Below are 20,147 nucleotides of genomic sequence, written 5' to 3'. Positions count from 1 at the left end.
CACCTCCTACAAAAAGATCTCAACAAATGGCATAGCTTCTCTGAATGTACAGGCCAGTGTCAGCTGTGACATTTGTATTCACCTAATAAAATAGTCTCCAGGTAAATATATAAGGCATAAATGACTAGGATTACAGAAAGAGATTGATAATTCTATGTTCACAGATTTCTTAAGGCAAAATAGTAGTAAAGAAGTAGAAGATTTAGATTGCACAGTTAAGCTTAATTTAATAAGAAAAATATATAGAACCTTATGTCTAGCAATTAGAGAATTCACATTCTTCTAAGACTGCATGGAATACTTGTAATAAATGGACCATTGACTAGGCTGTAAAAGTAAATCTTGACACAGTTTAAGAATTACTGCCTTACAGGCCATGTTCTTTGACCATAATGCAATTAAATTATAGATTATTAATAAAAAAGATAAAAATTCCTATAAATTTGGAGATTTATTTAAAGATTTCTAAATGATTCATGGGTCAAGATGAAATCATAATGGAAACTTAAAAATGAACAATAGGTAAAATCTACTTACCACAACTTGCATAAAGCAGCAAAAACAGTACTGTAAAAAAATACTGTTTTAAATGTTTATATTAAAACAGAAGGTTGAAAATTAAAGTGCTAAGTGTCTAACCTAATTTAGAGTAAAAGTAATAGGATAAACACCAAAAAAAAAAAAAAAAAAAAGGCAGTAAGGAAATAATACAAAAATAAATGCAGAATGGAAATCAGTGGGACCATACACAGGACCAAATAAAATCAAATGTTGGTTCCTTAATAAGACTAATCAACTAGCAAGATTGAATAAGAAAAATAGCACAGATACACAAAAACCAGACAGACAGAGGCAGATGCATATAAATAGTATTAGGAGAAAAGGGGAACAAAATACAGAGGTAAAAGGAGTTAAAAAGCTAGACTACTATAAACATTTATGGCAAAGAATGTGATCACTTAGAAGAAGTAGAACAGACTCCTGGAAAAATAGCATTGTAGATTAAAGGAGAAATAGAGTCTAAGGAGGCCTGTGACAGCTAAATAAGTTAAATTAATTAATAAACAATTTTGCATTGAGAATTCACTGAGACTAGCTGTTTTAACAGGCATGTCTTATGATAATGAAAGCTCTCCCAGAGAACAGAAAAAGAGAATACTCCCCAGTTCCTTTTGTGAGGCTATTAGATAGGTAATTTGGATATCCAAAGCAGAAAAGTTCAGTAAGAGGAATGAGTAAGTTTAGTAAGATACATGCGTATCTGTGACATGGATGTAGATGTAAAAATCCTAAAGAAAGGTTAGCAAACTGAATATGGCAATATCTATATTAGTTTTAGGAATATAAGAGTGGCTTAGCATTAGACAGTCTTTAAATGTAATTAGTCTTAGTAACAAGGTAAAGGAGAAAAAGCCATATGAATATCTTAATAGATGGAGAAAGATTATTTAAAGTCAATTCTTGCTCCTGATTAAGAACAAAACGTATCAAACAGAAGGAAAGCTCTGTAACTTGAGATGACACCAGCAGTCATATCACTGTGTTTTGCTAAAAAAATATTTAATTAATTTATTTGGCTCTGCTGAGTCTTAGTTGTGGCATGTGGGATCTAGTTCCCTGATCAAGGATCAAACCTGGGCACCCTTCATTGGGAGCTTGGAGTCTTAGCCTCTAGACCACAGGGGAGGCCCCATGTCACTGTTAATGATAACATGTTGCAAACATTTTCTAAAACTTGAGGACAAAACAAGCGTGTCCATGAATACCACTTCCACTTCATATTGTCCTTTGGTGGGGGGTCAGGAACAGAGCAGACGTCAGAGGCCAGGTACCACCCCCCCACACACCTCCCTGACCAGTGTTTCATCTGACCACACTGTTCCAGTTGCCTCTACTGAAAGGTCCTGGAGCTTTCTGAGCTCTTGTTTTGCTGAGTTACTTCACTCCTCAAGTCAGTTATAGTTTCACCTGCTGATATTTAGGGAGGTTTAATAGTGATCTGGACTAGAAAAGGTCAGTTTTCATTCCAATCCCAAAGAAAGGCAATGCCAAAGAATGTTCAAGCTACTGCACAATTGCACTCAGCTCACATGCTAGCAAAGAAATGCTCAAAATTCTCCAAGCCAAGCTTCAACAGTACATGAGCCGTGAACTTCCAGATGTTCAAGATGGATTTAGAAAAGGCAGAGGAACCAGGGATCAAACATCCCTGCCAACATCCGTTGGATCATTGAAAAAGGAAGAGAGTTCCAGAAAAACATCTGCTTTATTGACTACGCCAAAGCCTTTGACTGTGTGGATCACAACAAACTCTGGAAAATTCTTAAAAAGATGTGAATACCTGACCACCTTACCTGCCTCCTGAGAAATCTATATGCAGGTCAAGAAGCAACAGTTAGAACTGGACATGGAACAACAGATCGGTTCCAAATTGGGAAAGGGTTACGTCAAGGCTGTATATTGTCACCCTGCTTATTTAACTTCTGTGCAAGGTACATCATGTGAAATGCTGGGCTAAATGAAGCACAAATGGGAATCATGATTGCACAGAGAAATATCAATAACCTCAGATGCACAGATGATACCACCCTTACAGCAGAAAGCAAAGAAGAACTAAAGGGCCTCTTGATGAAAGTGAAACGGGAGAGTGAAAAAGCTGGCTTCTAATTCAGCATTCAGAAAACTAAAATCATGGCATCCGGTCCCATCATGGCAAATAGATAGGGAAACAGTGGAAACAGTGACAGATTTTATTTTCTTGGGCTCCAAAATCACTGCAGATGGTGACTGTAGCCATGAAATTAAAAGACGCTTGCTCCTTGGAAGAAAAGCTCTGACCAACCTAGACAGCATAATAAAAAGCAGAGACATTACTTTGCCAACAAAAATCTGTCTAGTCAAAGCTATGGTTTTTCTAGTAGTCATGTATGGATGTGAGAGTTGGACCATAAAGAAAGCTGAGTGCCAAAGAATTGATGCTTTTCAACTGTGGTATTGGAGAAGACTCTTGAGAGTCCCTTGGACTGCAGGGAGATCAAACCAGTCCATCCTAAAGGAAATCAATCCTGAATATTCCTTGGAAGGACTGATGCTGAAGCTGAAACTCCAGTACTTTGGCCACCTGATGGGAAGAACTAACTCACTGGAAAAGACCCTGATGCTGGGGAAGATTGAAGGCAGGAGGAGAAGGGGATAACAGAGGATGTGGTGGTTGGATGGGATCACCGACTCAATGGACATGAGTTTGAGCAAGCTCCAGGAGTTGGTGATGGACAGGCAAGTGCTGCAGTCCATGGGGTCATCAAGAGTCAGACACGACTGAGCAACTGAACTGAGTAGTGATCTGTCATTCTAAAAAGATTCCACCACAAGTTAGCAATTTGAATATGAACATTTTGTGGAGTTCATTGTATAAACAGTGCTTGAGCACTTGCCAGCCTAGATTGTTCAGATACCGTGCCTGGTAGTAGCTACAAGAAGAGGGAAGTAGATTTCCCTTTCTGTGATAGTTGGATTCATGAGTTGAGGCTAATGAATCAGTTCAGGATTTCTCAACTCTGAACCTGAGTTGCAGAGGCTCCTCTTCCCTTTGTTCTTGGGGCTGGTGGCACAGACTCTTGTGTCCCCAGATGGGAGGCCCGTACATGTTGTAAAGTCTTCGGTCTCTGTGCTTGGCATACTCTCAACCCAGATATTCATGTGACCGACCCCCTCCAAGTCTCTGCTGAAGTGTCAGTGCATGGCAAGGCCCGCTTTGACCAACCTGTTCAGAATCCCAGTGCCCCCCACCCCCACCTCCCCCAACGCAGCTCCCTTTTATGGGGCTCTTTCTCCCAGGGACTCTTTTTCCCAGAGGATTTATTGCTGTGTGACATGTAACTTACTTGGTTGTTTTGCTCATTGCCGTCCCCTTTCTGAGCAGGTGAGCTCTGGGGAATATGGATGGGCTCCAGGGGCTGGGGCATGCATACTTGGTCTGAGAGGTTTGCCGGGTGCTCTCGGGTTTGTGGGTAGAAAGGAAAGATGTTCGTTCCCCTGCTCTCTTTCCCTTCCAACCTTAAGGCTCTTTCTCTGAAGAGAAGTTTGAGTTTCAAGGGAAGTGGTAAGCTGCTCATGACTGTGCCAGACCCCTGTGTGGTATTGGAGGGGGAAGGTGTCCATGGTTGAGCTGCATTGGGAATCTCACCCATTTTGTGAGGACACCTCCCAAGTCCTGTTTCCATCCCAGAGACTCTGGGGGTGGATTCAAGAGCCCTTTAAAGTTTGGGGGTGTCTGGAGGCAGAATGTTCAGTTAACACTGTTCTGTCAAGTGTTAGGAACTTGAAGTCACGGCGGATGGAGAGATGGAAACGTGTGGGCAGCTGGCCTCTGGTTGGAGGCTGTGGAACACATAATGTCTCTCTCCCGGTTGTCTGGCTCCTAGCGTATGTGTTGAGGGTGTGGAAGGTGGTCACTATAGACAGCAGATCATCTGGTGAGGGAATGCAGGCGGGGGCCTTCCACGAGAGGAGAAGTCCTGGGCCAGGTGTTCAGGAGGGTGACTGTGTGTGTGTGTGTGGGAGGTGGAGGCAGGGGAGCAGGGTGGAAGGCAGTGCAGGGGTAGGGGGCTCAAGGGCACCTCTGGGCCTCTGCTCCTGCTTCTCTAGGGTGAGATGGAGACTGAAATGCTCACAGCTCAGCTTGGAGGCTGGGGTGGAGGAAGTGAGCTGTTCAGGTGTATCCTGTGGGTCCTGCCCAGACTGTGGTTGGTTATGTAGTCAGAGAAGGAACCATTCAGCCAGCAGGGTTTTTTTTGGCGGGGGCGGGGGCGGTGGGGGGGGGTGGGGGCAGAGGAAACAACTGAACTGCTTTTGGTTCACTACTTGATTCATGAGGGAAAGTTCATATTATTTGTCCTTGAGAATTCTTCTTGTGGGCTTCCCTGGTAGCTCAGCTAGTAAAGAATCCACCTGCAGTGCAGGAGACCTCAGTTCGATTCCGGGGTCGGGAAGTTCCCCTGGCTAAGGGATAGGCTACCCACTCCAGTATTCTTGGGCTTCCCTGGTGGCTCAGACAGTAAAGAATCCACTTACAATGTGGGAGACCTGGTTTTGATCCCTGGGTTGGGAAGATCCCCTGGAAGAGGGCATGGCAACCCACTCCAGCATGCTTGCCTGGAATGGGGTCTTGAAGAGTGGGACATGACTGAGTGACTAACCATAGCACACAGCATTCTCCTTGTAGGGTTGAAGGGGGCTGACACTGTCAGATGCTTGCCTCATTTGCAGGGAATTACCATGAAGTATGGAAATCAGTATTGGAAACATAGGCCCCCACCCTACTCCTGGTTGAGAATGGAGCCTGACTTGCGGGGAGATTGGTCTTCTGCCCAATTTCTGTTAATTATTCCTGATCTCTGCCTCAGCATAAATGTGAGCCCTTCCTGCTTGACCTGGAAGACTTTCCAGAAGGAGATGCCTTTACAATAATGAAAAGGGTGAAACTGTGGGTGGGGAGGTGGGTGGGGTGGGAGAAAGAGCTCACTGTGGCAGTATTGAAAGAGGAAGCTGATCTGTGTTGTCAGCTCAGGCAGCTCAAGCCAGTCATTTCTTGACAGATGGAACCATTTCTCAGAAGACAGACTGTGAGGTGGGAGGCATGGGGACTCTTCATCGGAAGTTTGCCTAATCTAACTTGAGGGCCGTGGTTCTGTGGGGCGTGTGTTTCTTTGTCCCCCACGATGATGCCGCTGTGCAGGAAAGTGTTTGTTCTTGGTCGTCCTGCTGCTGGTGGTGTTAGATGTTGAGAAATCAGATTTCCTGTGCAGTGTGGTTTGGTTGCTTTTGTGGCCTCTCATGCAGTACAGTTTGAATCATGTTCATTTTCTCCCTTTGCTGGATCCTGTACGTGACTGGGGAGAGGGAGTAACCCTCTAAGTATGCTTAGAATGAGGAGGAGGTGCTGTGGGCTTGCCCCTTGCTGATGCCCCAAAGCTATGGGTCTCTACTATTTTGGATGTTTAGTTTTTGTTTGCTTGTTTTTAATGTTTATTTATTTGGCTGCACCAGGTCTTAGTTTCCGGCATGCGGGATCTAATCACCCAACCAGGGTCAAAACTGGTTCAAACCCTGCTTAGGGAGTGTGGAGTCTTGGCTTCTGGACCCCCAGGAAGTCTGTGGACTCTGGCTTTTGATAGTCTCATCTCAGAGGTCCGTAGGTAGAATCAGCTCCTATGGGAGAGGAGAGAGCAGGTCACTTCCCAGGCTTTTTCCTGAGAAGTCAGAGGTTGGTTTGGATGAACTGTTCACAGATTTGGGGCTGACCAGACCTGATGGGCAGGGAGAGGAGACATTGACCTCGGGTTCTAAGGGGACCTGGGTCACCCTCACAGGCATTTCAGACCACATGGTGAGTGAATCTTCAGGGGAGAAGAGGTTTTGTCTTTGTTACCATTGGTAGAGAATATATAAATCATAGAGTCACAGTTCCTCATAAAAAGGCTTTGATAGTTTCACTTCCTGAAATGTGTATACTTACTTTGTAGACAGTGTTAATTTAACACAAGAAACTCATGTTTTTTTCTCTGCACAGATTCTCTTCTGAATCAAAAAGTTACATGAGTTTCATTTTTTATTAAAAAATCTCTTTTAGTGGAACAGAAGAATTAAAATGATATAAGTATAGGGTTTTTTTTTTTTAAATTAGTCCCGAGGCAAAAACATAGGTTCAGCCAACACTTGAAGCCAGTTCTAAATGGCTAGAGTTTGCCAAGGATTTCCTTCCTTTCCGGGGTGCTGTTTCTGTAGTATCCTGCTGCTCCCCACCAGTTAGAATCGGGGCTCTGGGGAACCCATCTGTGCTTCTTGGGGTATGTGATTCTTGTATTTAATGACCTGGAGTGACACCAGGTGTAGAGTAATACAGGAGGGAAAATAATAGTGAATCCAGTGCAGAGTCCAGAAGGCAGGGGTCAGATGTCCTGAAAACCCCCCTGAAGTCTTTCTCTTGGCTTATGGAAGGCTGCTCTTGGCTGCTGGAACTCCCTTTGAGGGGAGACTTGGCGTTTATGGATTCTTGCTTCTTTTGCAAATTGCTTCTTCACTTGTGCAGTAGATAAGATTAGTCTCCATTTGTGTTCTTGCTGTGATTACAACATGAGGAAACACATTCCTTTGGGATTATATTTTAGCAGAATTTGAATTTTAGGGATACATTGTTCTTCTGATTGGTGTTATCTGGGAGGCATATGGACTTTATTATATGCTGAACTTTTTACTCTCTCACATAACAGTTAAAGAGTGATCAAATTGTTAAAAAAAAGAAGTGACTATTTAAAAAAAAAGTGACTATTGACATCATCTTTCCGAGAACACTAGTATAAGTGATTTACTATAACAAGATCTTCGCTTTTCCTGTTGGCCAATGACATGTAATATTTACAGAGGTCTTGGGTTCAATCCAGCAGAAACATTTCATATAAATTATGTGTAAAACTAAAACTGTTTAACATTTTCTTTCATAGGGAGATAATATGAACAACTCTTTTAGTTTAAGAGTGAGGAAGAGAATGGTTATTTGGTATTCCTTGAGGGGCACAGTTTATACCAGAAGGTATTCTCCAGCTAGACATCAAAGATGCATGTAGGTTGTAATTCAGTCCTGTGACTCGGCCAGGCGTGTATTTAATATTCCAAGTGAATGCTAATCCTGTTGTTAAATGCATTCTTCCTCTCTTAGCATCTTCCCTCCTACCATAGTGATAGAAGGTAAAGTTCTGTGCTCCATCTGTTTACATTAGCACAAATTCTAAATCTGTGAGATCTTCACATTTAAAAACTAGAAGTATATGACACAGCCTAACTAATGAAGCACTTGTACTTGTCTGTTACAGAATTAGAATATTCCAAATGTGTTAAATATAGCTTATTCCAAATGTGTTAAATATAGCTTAGCACTTAATGTAATTAGTTCAGTTCAGTCGCTCAGTCATGTCTGATTATTTGTGACCCCATGGACTGCAGCACTTCCCTGTGCGTCACCAACTGCCGGAGCTTGCTCAAACTGATGTCCATCGAGTCAGTGATGCCATTCAACCATCTCATCTTCTGTCGTCCCCTTCTCCTGCCTTCAATCTTTCCCAGCATCAGTGTCTTTTCCAGTGAGTCAGTTCTTCACACCAGGTGGCCAAAGTATTGGAGTTTCAACTTCAGCATTAGTCCTTCCACTGAATATTCAGGACTGATTTCCTTTAGGATTGACTGGTTGGATCTCCTTGCAGTCCAAGAGACTCTCAAGAGTCTTCTCCAACACCACAGTTCAGAAGCATAAAAATTATTGAAATATAGCTGAATGCAGATCTGTTGAGGCAGGAAGAAAATGAAACATAGTTATGGTGGGATCTGTCCGGTCTTATTTTTTGGAGGCCGTTGATTTTTGTAGGAAAACTTGTTAGTTCTTAAGCATAAGGAGTCTTAACCATCCGTTTTCTTTTGGAAAGATCGGTACTTTATTCTTTTTACTATGTTTTACTCTTTGATCAGTTTTTCTACTTAAACAGCAGCTAATCTACTACCAACAGCAGCACTTCCTTCTAACACACAGTAACAAACAAAAGGATTTCATCTTTGCACTAACTTTTTAAAAAAAGGAATAATTTGGGATTTGACTCAGTTGTGATGCTAATTTATTTTTCTTTGTTTTTTTCTGTCATTTTGTAAATACCCAGAAAATTAATATTCATATAAAAAAGAAATGCAAGTTTGAATTGATGGTATGGTTTATCATTTTCTGTTTCAGATGATCACAGTCGTGTTAAACTGCAGAATGCTGAAAATGATTATATCAATGCCAGCTTAGTTGACATAGAGGAGGCACAGAGGAGCTACATCTTAACCCAGGCAAGTGGAGTGGCATTGAGTGGAGGCCTGACCGCCATTCCTGGGGTCTGCTTTAGGATGGAGCAGAAAGTGTGTCCTGACTTCTTTTGGCTGTTTCAAATGGCTGTTTCAGGTTTTTCAATTGTTTTGTAATGAATGGTAACATAATATTTTACAGCTGTGTATATTTAAGATAAAAGCAATTGTTACTGTTACATGTTCTCGGCAGGAAAGTTGTGCTTTAGGTCTGGCCCGCTGGTTCTTTTCTGGCTAGCTGTCCTCCTTGCTGTAAGTTTGGTACAAAGTCTCGGTTGGTGGATACTTTGTTCCTTCTGTTTCTCTTCACTTGAATCAGAACCAGAGGCCCTGCGAAAACTCTTCTCTGCCCTGGCCTGGCGTGTGTTTTCAGTATGGACAAGTCTTGGGTGTTAGGTGAGGGTGTGAGCCAGGTGCCTGGACCACTGATGGGGTGGCCTGAGAGCCCACTGACCCCTTGAGCCTCCTCCCTTCTCAACACACCGGCCACACCCGTGCTCCATTGGCACCGTTCTTTCACTCTGAGATAGCAGAAATGATTTGGGTTTATCCACACCAGCTACCCTTTGTTTATCAGAAAACAGATTTAATTAACAGTGCTGCCATTTCCCTAGTGATTTTTAATTATTCCAAAGATAAACTGTATTATTAAGTATCTTGTTATAACCTGCAATGGAAAATAATCTGAAAAAAAAATATGTATGTAACTGAATCACTTTGTTGTATACCTGTAACTAACGCAGTATTGTAAATCAACTATAATTAAATTGAAAAAAAGATAAACTGTACACTTATAATGTTTGAGATTTTTAAAGAACCCATTTCAGATCAGAATAACCTGTTACTGAAAGTGAAAACTGTTGAAAAGGTAAGATATTCAGATGAATGTAACTATCAACTCTTAGGCTGTTATCAATTTACAGGAAACAAAAATTAATTACGCTTTATTACTTAGCATAAAGCAGCTCCTATAAGTCAAAAACAAAAAGAAAATCTGAAAAAAACTGGGAAGGAACATAAATTCACAGTTCACAGCAGGGAAGTAAAGGTAGACAATATATATAGAAAAGATGCTCAATTTTTCTAAATTTAAACCAGCAATCAGTTACCACTTCTCACTTGTCAGAACCACAGATTTAAAAGTTTATAGTACTCAGAGGTCTAATATATAAAGACATGAAGGTAAATGTGAGAGTATTTGTTATAACTTAATAGCACAGGACCAAAAATAGTAGGACAGAAACAGTCTGTAAGGAGCTGGCTAAATAAATTATACACATGCTATTAGTACCGATTGTTTCTGTGAATTAGGAAAAAATACAGAATTCACTTTGCTATTTTCTGTTATATTTGAAGTTTTTCTTACGTGTATTCATGATGTTTTTAATAGTCATTTTTAGAGTTGAAAATTTTTACTGTTTTTAAAAACCATGTTAAAAATAGAATAATTACCCTAGATTCCTTATCACACCCTTTCTTATTCTCTTTCTTTCATTCTTGTTTATCCTTTCCTCTTTGTCATCTTAGTTTCTAAAAATATAATTGTTTCCCAAGATTCTGATTCAGCTTTCACCCCCACCTAGTCTGCACTCACCAGTTCAGCTCTCTGGAACCATATTTTGAACGTTTGTTTCTTAAGAAAGAGGCTGGACTCTGGACTCACGGTGTCTGCTTGAATCCTGTTCGTTCATCCAGCAAAGCTTTGAATGCCTGCTTTGTGGCAACATTGTGTGAATGAAACAGCCATTCATAAAACTGCTAGTATGAACTTCACATCCTAGAGGGAAGTAAAATTAACAGCAGCTAGCAATCTTTTATTTATTTTTTACTGAATTATAGTTGACTTACCATACTGTGTGAGATACTAATGTGAAGCAAAGTGATTCAGTTATATACATGTATACACGTATACGTCTCTATATATTCTTTTTCAAATTCTTTTCCATGGTAGGTTATTATAAGATGTTGAATATAGTTCCCTGAGCTACACAGTAAATTCTTGTTGTTTACTTTATATGTGGTAGTGTGTATCTGTTAATCCCAAACTCCTAATTTATCCCTCCTCCCATTTCCCCTTTGGTAACCAAAAGTATGCTTACCTTCTATGTCTGTGAGTCTGTTTCTGTTTTGTAAATAAATTCTTTTGTATCATAGTCTAGAATCCACATATAAGTGATATCATATATTTGTCTTTGAATTACTTAGACTGATAATCTCTAGGTGTATCCACATTGCTGCAAATGGCATTATTTCATTTGTTTATGGCTGACCAATATTCCGTTGTATATATGTACCACAGATCTTTACATATGTGTACCACACATCTTCTTTAATCATTCCTCTGTGGATGGACACTTAGATGGCTTCCATGTCTTGACTGTTGTAAATAGTAACAGCTTGCAATTTTTAACATTTTTCTATATTTTATATAACTTAAGCCTCAGGATAACCCTTTGTGATAAATGCTCTTATCCTTATGTTAACATGAGGAGTCATCTAAAGAGACAAAGGAACATCAAATAACTTTACCAAGGTCATACAATAAGTAGGGTGAGGCCACACGGTCTCCGTAGGCTGCTGCATGGCTCTGGTTTTAATTATTCAGATCTGCTGCCCTGAAATTGTGATATGCCCCTGGATTCATTCCTCAGTTCCCTGAGGTGTAGCATCATCCTGTAGCACCGTGGGGTTTGCTTCCAAGACCCTCTGCAATGCCAAAGCCCCTGGGTGCTCATGTCCTATCGTTGTCCCTTCTGTCCTGGCCCCACATACACAGATTCATTGAGTCACAATCATGTATTAAGTTTGCCATCTGAGGTTGTTGATCCTAAGGATGCATAACCATGCCTAAAAGAGCTGACTGTGTACTTATTGAAAAATCTATCTGTATCTGGACCCCTGTATTTCAAACCTCTGTTGTTCAGGAGTCAAGTGTATACGTAATCAATATGTATCTCTGTGATCTATAGAATAGTGCTAATAAAAACTCATGTAGTGCCAGGTAATATGATGAGTATTCCACGGAGTGTTCATTGTGGCATTGTTACTGCTTTTTATTATAGTAGTAATGATAGTAATTACTAGAGAATCCCATGGACAGAGGAGCCTGGTGGGCTGCAGTCCACAGGGTCACAAAGAGTTGGAGATGACTGAGCGACTTCACTTTCTTTCAATGATAGTAATAATCCTTTTATAAAACATTGTAAATTTCTTCATGAAAAAGAAAATACCCAACTAATACCCTAGTTTAAATCTCCTGTCCATTTGGGCTTTCCTTTGTGTCCTGACCCAGGCCCTCTGCCCTCATTCTAGTGGACTCACTGTCTTCAGCTTTGTATTATTTCCTGAGTCCTCCCTACCCCCTGCCCCAGAGCTTCCAGCATCCACCCACAGGACCACTTGATGTCACAAATTCTTCCTTTTCTGTGTCAAACTCTTTTTTCCTTTTCCTTTCTTTTACACTAAGCTAGCCCCCGTCCTGTTTTTGTCATCTGGGTTAAAGCTGTCCTCATCTGTCAAATTCTCTCCTGTTTTCTGCTGCCCTGCCCTTCTCTGGAGCTCTCTTTCATCTACACCAACATAGTAGCTTTTCAACTTATTTCTCCGCCACCAGTCCCTCATTTCTAGTCCATCTTTAACAATTCCTCTAGAGGAATTTTTGTGATATACCAATCTGGTCATATTCCTTCATTCTGTAAAGAAGAGATCGTTGACTGTTTCCTGGGGTCGAGTACCTCTCACTTGGCAGGTGTAGTTTCCTGTGGGTTCTCTGTGTCACCTTCTTTCCCAGAAGTGCCCTGACACTGGGAATGGACCTGATCCCTCCCCTCTCCCCTTGCTGTGTCAGCACCTCCTCGTTTTTAAGGCCCTGCCCTGGTACCCTTCCTGCTCCTGCATACCCAGGCTCAGCCCTCGCTCAGGTGGGGCTGGGTGTGTTTCTGTTCCTCACCTCGGACGTAAGCTCTGTGACAGCTGGGACTGCTTTTGCCTTTGTCCCTAGTATTTTGGGACAGAGAGTATGCACAGAAAATATTTCAAAGGACAGCAAAAACCAGAGACACTAAATGTTTATTGAAACTGCAGTTATTCCGCTTGTCCTTTGTTGCTTATAATTTTTGTCATCCTTTTCCTCTGAGTTTTATGAAAATTAAAAATGTATACCTGCTGATCCCTTGGTACAGAGCTCCATTTTGTAGAAGATAATAGGTTGTATTGCTGGTAAGTGAAAGAGCTGAGAACCCCTCTTTCCCTTTTAGAACCACTCTAGAATGTGTGTGTGTGTGTACACACTAAGCAGTGACTTCATTGGAGACCTGATCCATCCATTTTTTTAGATGAAAGAGAAGGCATTCATTTTACTGGGGCTCTTCTCATGGCTGTTTTTATCTTTGCACTGTGTGGTTTTGGAAGTAGCTCAAACTTTGAATAATATGCACTCAGTAAGGGGAATGGCTCCTCAAACCTGAAGGTGCAGCTTTTCAGGGTTCTTGGTCCCTTCTAGCATTGGTATAACTGAGAGCATGGAGTAATATTTCCAGAACATCCACTACAGAGCTGGGATACGATGGCCCTGAAGCTGCTTTTAGTGCAGCGCCACTCGAATGGCCTTGTCTCCTGTGTGGAGCTGAAGCTCTAGGCAGACCCAGCCCCCGGCAACCCACAGGTAACTGCTTGTTGAGTTACTCAAGGTACAGTCAAACCTGTTAACCTGCACGCACTGCAACCACCTGAGGATGGCAGTGCCCTCAAAGGGTGACAGTGGTGACTGGTCAGGAGTGCTGCCCCAAGCCCATACCCCTTGGGACAAAATCTTGTCTTGGCCTTTTTTCCTGCCCAAGCCTGCTTCTTCATCCCTCAATTCAGAGAGCTACCTGACAGCCTGGAAATTTTTCTTTTCTGCCTAAGTAAATAAAAGTCAGTTTTGATCGTTGATAATCAGTAATCCAACTAATAGAGACCTGTTTTTAGTTCAGGGGGATTTAGAGTCTGGATTGACATTCTATGACCCGATCCCCTGTTCTCAGATGTGAAGCTTCCTGGAAGGCATGTCCTTGGAGCGTCAGTCCCCCTCTCCTCTCACCTGCTGTTTCTTCTCTGTCTTACAGGGTCCGCTTCCTAATACAGGTTGTCATTTCTGGCTCATGGTTTGGCAGCAAAAGACCAAAGCAGTTGTCATGCTAAACCGAATTGTGGAGAAAGAATCGGTGAGTAATACTTGGTATTTATAACTTACTGTACAGTCTGTGATTGTTAACTTATAAATATTTTCTTATTTCTTTTGGGATAGTCATACATTAGTTTTGGCCTTTAATTACTAAAACCTAGAGTCAGGGTGATTCTAACTGGAACTAATCTATCATTTTCCTTTATTACCTTAAATATTTAAATAACAACTGTGGACCACTGCCCTCCAAACATAAGTATAATGGAGTGAGTACTGGCCAGTTGTGGTACTTAGATATTTGGGATTCATAGGCTTTTTCAGAATCTTTATTATTAACAGAATCCTGGAAATTTTATGAAGGATTGAAGTGACAGGTTTCTAAAACCTTTATAAACTACCATGGGCTCTTATGTCAGGAGGTAGTGAGTATTGATATGTATAGATTTATTCACATTTGAGGTGCAGTTTAAAATCCAGTGCTAATTAGTGGTGTGATGGTGGTTAAGTCTTCAGCTTCTGTGGCTTGAGGGTCCTTCTGTCAAACATGAACATTAGAAAGTGTTACCTGTCAGGTCTCTTCCAGGCCTGAGGTCTAGGCTATTCTGCTCCTTCAGATCCCGAATTCTTGCTTTTCCGAGTTCGCAGCTGCCGGTTTTCAGTGCTAGTGGCGGTGCGTCTCGTCTGTCTCAGTCTGCAGTGTTGTTGCTGCACCATGGTGTCCCGCAGTGTCAGCATAACCCCTGCAGTGGTTTTCATGCTTCCACGGTGACCCACAGACCCAAGTTATGCGGTGCTGTTGTTGGGACATTTGAGCATCGTTGCCAGCTGGAGGATTATGGGTTTCATCTCTCATTCTGCAGAATAAGTATTGTAATAGAGAAGATTGCCACCAGCAATCAGAAATCACCTTCATCCAGATGTTCAACAAAAGTCAGGTTTGATTGTTGAGGTCACCTCGTGTGTGGTGATATCCTGTTTGTCAGCATAATGATGTCAGTAGCTGCTGCTGGTCAGTGTTTAGTATTATAATGATATTCCAGCTTTATTGTTTCTTCTTGACTTTTGGTTGAAATTCTTCTATTGAAAAAAAAAGGCTCCCACTCTAGTTACCTACCACCTTGATGTAGGAAAAGCAGTTTTCAGAAGAAGTTGATTCCCACGTATCCTCAATATGTCACCACTTAGGTTTTCTTGGTGTGGGGGCGGGAGAGGATCAATGCTGTGAAGTCATGAGTTTGTTAAACACCTTGATTGAGTTCACTCCATGGCAGTTATTATCCTTGTTGTTTAGTCGCTAAAGTTGTTTCCAACTCTTTTGTGACCCCATGTACTGTAGCTTGCCAAGCTCCTCTGTCCATGGGATTTCCCAGGCAAGAATACTGGACTGAGTTGCCATGCCTTCCTCAGGGGATCTTGAGGAATCAATGCAGGGATCGAATTGGTGCCTCCTGCTTGGCAGATGGATTCTTTACCACTGAGCCACCTTGGAAGCCCGTTGTTATTCTTACTTGTAGTCAAATTGTCCCTTCATAGGCCAGAGTAAGCTTTTTGGGTTGGGCCCTGAATTCTTTTAACAAAAACCGAGGAGTCTTGCTAGCTCCTTTGATGTCTGGAAGGACTCCCTGTTGCAGGCTTATCTTGTGCTTTCCTATGCGAATCAGCTGTTTCTTTAAGAAGCCTTGGTTTCTTTTGGTGAGCAGCGGTATTTCAAGATCACAGCAAAAATAGTAATCTTTGTTCTTATGGGTTGGTCTTTTCAGTGAACAGAGTTAAGGAAAATTATGTTTGTATGTTAAGATAACACTAGTGTTCGTACTGATACTGATGCTTCTTCCTCTTTTTTTTTCCTTTGGTACTGATATTCTGATATTTAATACTGATATTAAAATTTAGGACTGTAGGGTTGATTCACCATGAATTCTGGTTCTCAGAGATACTAGTGATGTTGAATGTCTTCTACTCATTTACTCTGTCCCATATTGCACACAGAAAGTACTTGTAATAACAAAATCAAGTCCATCACTACAATAACTACTGAAAACAGTTTAAAATGTTTTCTCTAATCCTCTTTTTCTCAAGTTGTGCTTTACCTCCATCATCAGCGTTTGCCGCATGTTTTAGTCTCTTAAGTCCCTTTTGTGTAGATAAGCATCTGTCGCTGAGTCTCTCTGGTTGCTCTGTGTGTAGCTCACACAGAGGATCCTGAGGATGGGTGCCCTGGTCCCAGTTTCTTGTGTGTTGATGACAATACCTCTGCTGGCTTGATGCTGAAGAGTCTGTTTGGCAGAATGTAAATCTCTGGCTCACATTTGCTTTTTGAGCAACTTGACGGTGTTACCCATTTCCTTCTGGCATGTTCCTGTCACAATGGCACATCTCACTCTGTTTCCTTTATTAGTTACTTATTCTTTTACCCAAAGGATTTCTTTTTCTTCAGATCCCATTGATTGTACTGAAATGTGTCTGTGCTGGTCATTCTGGGTCAGTTTGTCCAGGGACAGAGTGTGCTATTTCATTATGTGATTTCAGGCATTTTTTTTCTTTCTTTTAAAGAAAAATTTTTATTGAATTATACTTGTTGACATCTATTCTGTTCCCTTGCTTGCCTTACTGTTCTTCTCCTGGGGCCTTCTGTTACACATATGTGTTAGATTTTCATTGCCTACTGGTCTCTCTTTATTTCTTTTTTATTTTAAAAATGTCTTTTTTCTCTTAAGGCATCATCTGTCGTGTTTATTCACAGCCCTGTTCCCTTTAATCAATTAGTCTTTGTTTATGAAATGATGTGTTCTGTTACTTTTGATTCTTTTTTTCTCTTCTGGCACGTCATTTATGAGTTGTTATAATTTATGCTCTTTCACTTCTTATGTCATTTTGTTTTTTTAATGTCTTTTAGCAGCTTTTGAAGTATTAGCTCATAGCATTAATTTGTTTTGGAAGTATTTCTATTAATTGTTATTTGTAGCTGTTTGTGATATCTAAAAGGAGAAATGACCATATTTTATAGGGATGTTTTCCTAGTGTTTTTCCCAGTGAATGGCTCTAGCTCACCTCACCACAGCCTGCTGGCCTCACAGTTTGGCTTTTGGGGAGATGCTTTTATTGTCACAAAATGTTAATTCCACATCAGTAGTTCTGCCAAAACGTAACAGTTCTAGGTAAAGGGGGCTTATCTTCTGATTCTTTCCCTTGACTTTTAGTATGTAAGTATGCAATGTTATCTCTAGATATATAGTATTTAGTAGCAGATTGGCAGGTATTTATGGAAAATGTTGTGTTCAGTTGCTAAGTCACGTCCAATTCTTTGCTACCTCATAGACTGCAGCACACTAGGCTTTTTGGTCCTTCACTTCCCAGAGTTTGCTCACATTTACACCTTTTGAGTCAGTGATGACATCCAATCATCTCATCCTCTATCACCCACTTCTCCTCCTGCCCTCAGTCTTTCCCAGCATCAGGGTCTTTTCTAGTAAGTCGATTCATTGCATCAGGTAGCCAAAGTATTGGAGCTTCAGCTTTAGCGACAGTTCTTCCAGTGAAGAACTGTCCAGGGTTGATTTCCTTTAGAATTGACTTGGTTTCATCTCGTTGCTGTCCAAGGGACTTTCAAAAGTCTTCTCCAGTACCACAGTTTGAAAGCATCAATTCTTTGGTGTTCAGCCTTTTTTATGGTCCGACTCAACATCCAAACATGACTACCGGAAAAGCCATAGCTTTGACTTGATGGACCTTAGTTGGTGAAGTGATATCTCTGCTTTTTAATATGCTGTCTAGGTTTGTTATAGCTTATGAAAAGTACTTATAAAATAAAGCCTTTCGGTACTGTTTAAAGATACAATTCTTGCAAGAGTTTTATATTTATAGAAACATTGAGTAAATACCAGTATGATGTTGAAATACAGGTTATCCTGCTTTAGAAATGACAACTTGATTTTCATTTTATGAACATGATATCTGTTAAGTGTGTAAGTTATAAGAACATTTTACAAACTGTGTTTATAAGATGTCAATCTTATTAAAATACATTAAACATCAAATATAGTGTGACTGTCTCTAAATTTGGGTACTTGAAAAATATATAGCTTGTGTGTGGTTTGTTTTCCTTTCCAGCTTTTTGTGGTTTCATTATGTCTATGTCCTTAACTTTAGGTTAAATGTGCACAGTACTGGCCTACAAAAGATGACCGGGAGATGCTGTTTAAGGAAACTGGCTTCAGTGTGAAGTTCCTGTCAGAGGACGTGAAGTCCTATTACACGGTCCATTTGTTGCAGTTAGGAAACACCAGGGTAAGACTGCTTGTGCCCAGACTATGGGGCTTCATGTGGTGACTTTAAGGATTATTCTTTGTTCTTAGATTTGAAGTTTAGGGCAGCCCATTCATTGTAGCAATGCCTGTAATGGTTCACCGCCATAACCATGTCCTCATAGATTTTGTTCCCATATGTGGTGGCTCTCTGAGAATTCTTAAGAAATGCTGGAAACTAAGAATTGTGAAGTTCAGGTTGATACCTGAGGATTCTGAGCAACTGATCAGTATTATAATTGGTTGAAGATTGAGGGAGAGGGCTTTAGAATTGGGCAGCCTGGGTTTACATCCAGTGCTGCTGCTCAGTGATCCCTGCCCAGGCCTCCTTATCTTTAGGGGGAGGCTGTGGTGCCTCTCTGTTTGCATTTGAGTGACGTTGAGTGACGTTGAGTGAAGACATGGGTATCACATGAGGAGGTATGTGCAAAGGTGCTGGTACAGAGAGCATGCCTGGGAAATGCTAGCTCTTGTTCTTGATGCTTGGAGAGAGTTGCTAATTCGAGGGTTTGTCACATGGAAATGTGCCTTTATTGAGCTGGTCAAAATGGTGAAATAAATTTACCATATGACCTCATCAATATTTATTTGGATTTTTTCCAAAAATGTAAGACTCGTTCCTTGGTGCCTGGGTGAGAAACAGGCACGCAGTTGGTTGTGAGCCTACTGTTGTTGTCTAAGCATCAAGATAGTCCCCCCTCTTCCCATTCACCTCTTTGCTTTCTTTGGTTTGTATTTAGAATAACAAAAAAATATGAACTAAGAGTGATTCTGAGATGCATTCAGAAACTAGAAAAACTAGAAAATATGAAAATGTTTGCCCAGAAATGGCTTCAGGGATGTATCTGGTCTCTAAAGCGAGATACTATTTTAGTTAAGTATTAAGTGAATTGAGTATTAATGTGTGATCATTAATCCAAAAGAAAAAAAAATTTGTGGAGAAGGGAGGTATATACACTTTTTAGATATGCTGAGTTATCTTTTGTGGTTATCTCCTAAAACACCTGTCCTTTGTGACATAAGTGTAGGTGTGTACTGTGTGTGTCTGACTGGGTCCAGCCTGTGTGAGAACATAACTCAGCTCTGAGGTCATTCAGGGAGGGGCCTTCTTTATGAAATCTCCTCACTGTGTGTGTTTTGCACCAGTGATTTCATTTGCGTGTATCTTAAGCTGCACTGAAATACATCAACTGCTACTTGGTACTGGTTGTCCAGCCCTTATTCCCAGAAACAGAACTTCATTTCCATAAACTTCTCATGGTTCTGGGAATCATCTTCTCTTAGTATTTATGTATCCTAGGTACTGCATCTGCTGTGGCATTAAAATTGATTTAGCAGGAGATTGGCATAGGTATTTTTCTGTGTCCTGATTGAGAATTGATTACACCTGAAATAATAAAATACTTTTGTATTTTGTTTATCAGCTTGTGAAGTATTTTCACATGTATATAGTTTGACCCATGGTCTTCCTACAATGTAGATAAACTCCTAATCCTGTTTTTCTTACTAAAAGAAAATAACCTAAAAATCTATTAGGTTAATGGATTTTTCCCATAAATAGATTACTTAGCCAAATTCCAGACCTCCTAACTTCTAATGACATGGGACCAAGTCTAATTGTTGTGGAAAGAGCCTTGGTTCTAAAGTTCCTGAAGCGGAGGCCACCCTGGGAGTGGGCCAGCCCCTGCGATTCAGTTTCTGGCAGTGTGTGGTTTCTTACTGGCCTGTGTTCAGAGTCCACTGTAATTGAACAGCAGCAGTTGATGTTCTACTTCACAGTCTGTAGT

The 20,147-nt window shown here is 40.9% G+C and overlaps 1 protein-coding gene across 8 annotated transcripts in view; it reads left to right on the top strand.

The window, feature by feature from the left end:
• PTPN2 (protein tyrosine phosphatase non-receptor type 2) overlaps nt 1–20,147 on the top strand; it is a 65,539-nt gene that overhangs the window by 24,119 nt on the left and 21,273 nt on the right. For all 8 annotated transcript variants that reach the window (XR_001436590.3, XM_060405253.1, XM_015103690.3 and 5 more), the window contains 3 exons: nt 8,777–8,877; nt 13,998–14,096; nt 18,206–18,343. Coding sequence is in view for 7 of the 8 variants with exons in the window: in XM_015103690.3 (XP_014959176.1) it covers nt 8,777–8,877; nt 13,998–14,096; nt 18,206–18,343 (338 nt within the window). In the remaining variant the exon portion in view is untranslated. The remainder of the gene's footprint in view (nt 1–8,776; nt 8,878–13,997; nt 14,097–18,205; nt 18,344–20,147) is intronic.

This window comes from Ovis aries, chromosome 23 (assembly GCF_016772045.2).
Source record: "Ovis aries strain OAR_USU_Benz2616 breed Rambouillet chromosome 23, ARS-UI_Ramb_v3.0, whole genome shotgun sequence".
NCBI classification, from domain to species: domain Eukaryota; kingdom Metazoa; phylum Chordata; class Mammalia; order Artiodactyla; family Bovidae; genus Ovis; species Ovis aries.
This window is presented reverse-complemented; position numbering and strand designations above follow the sequence as displayed.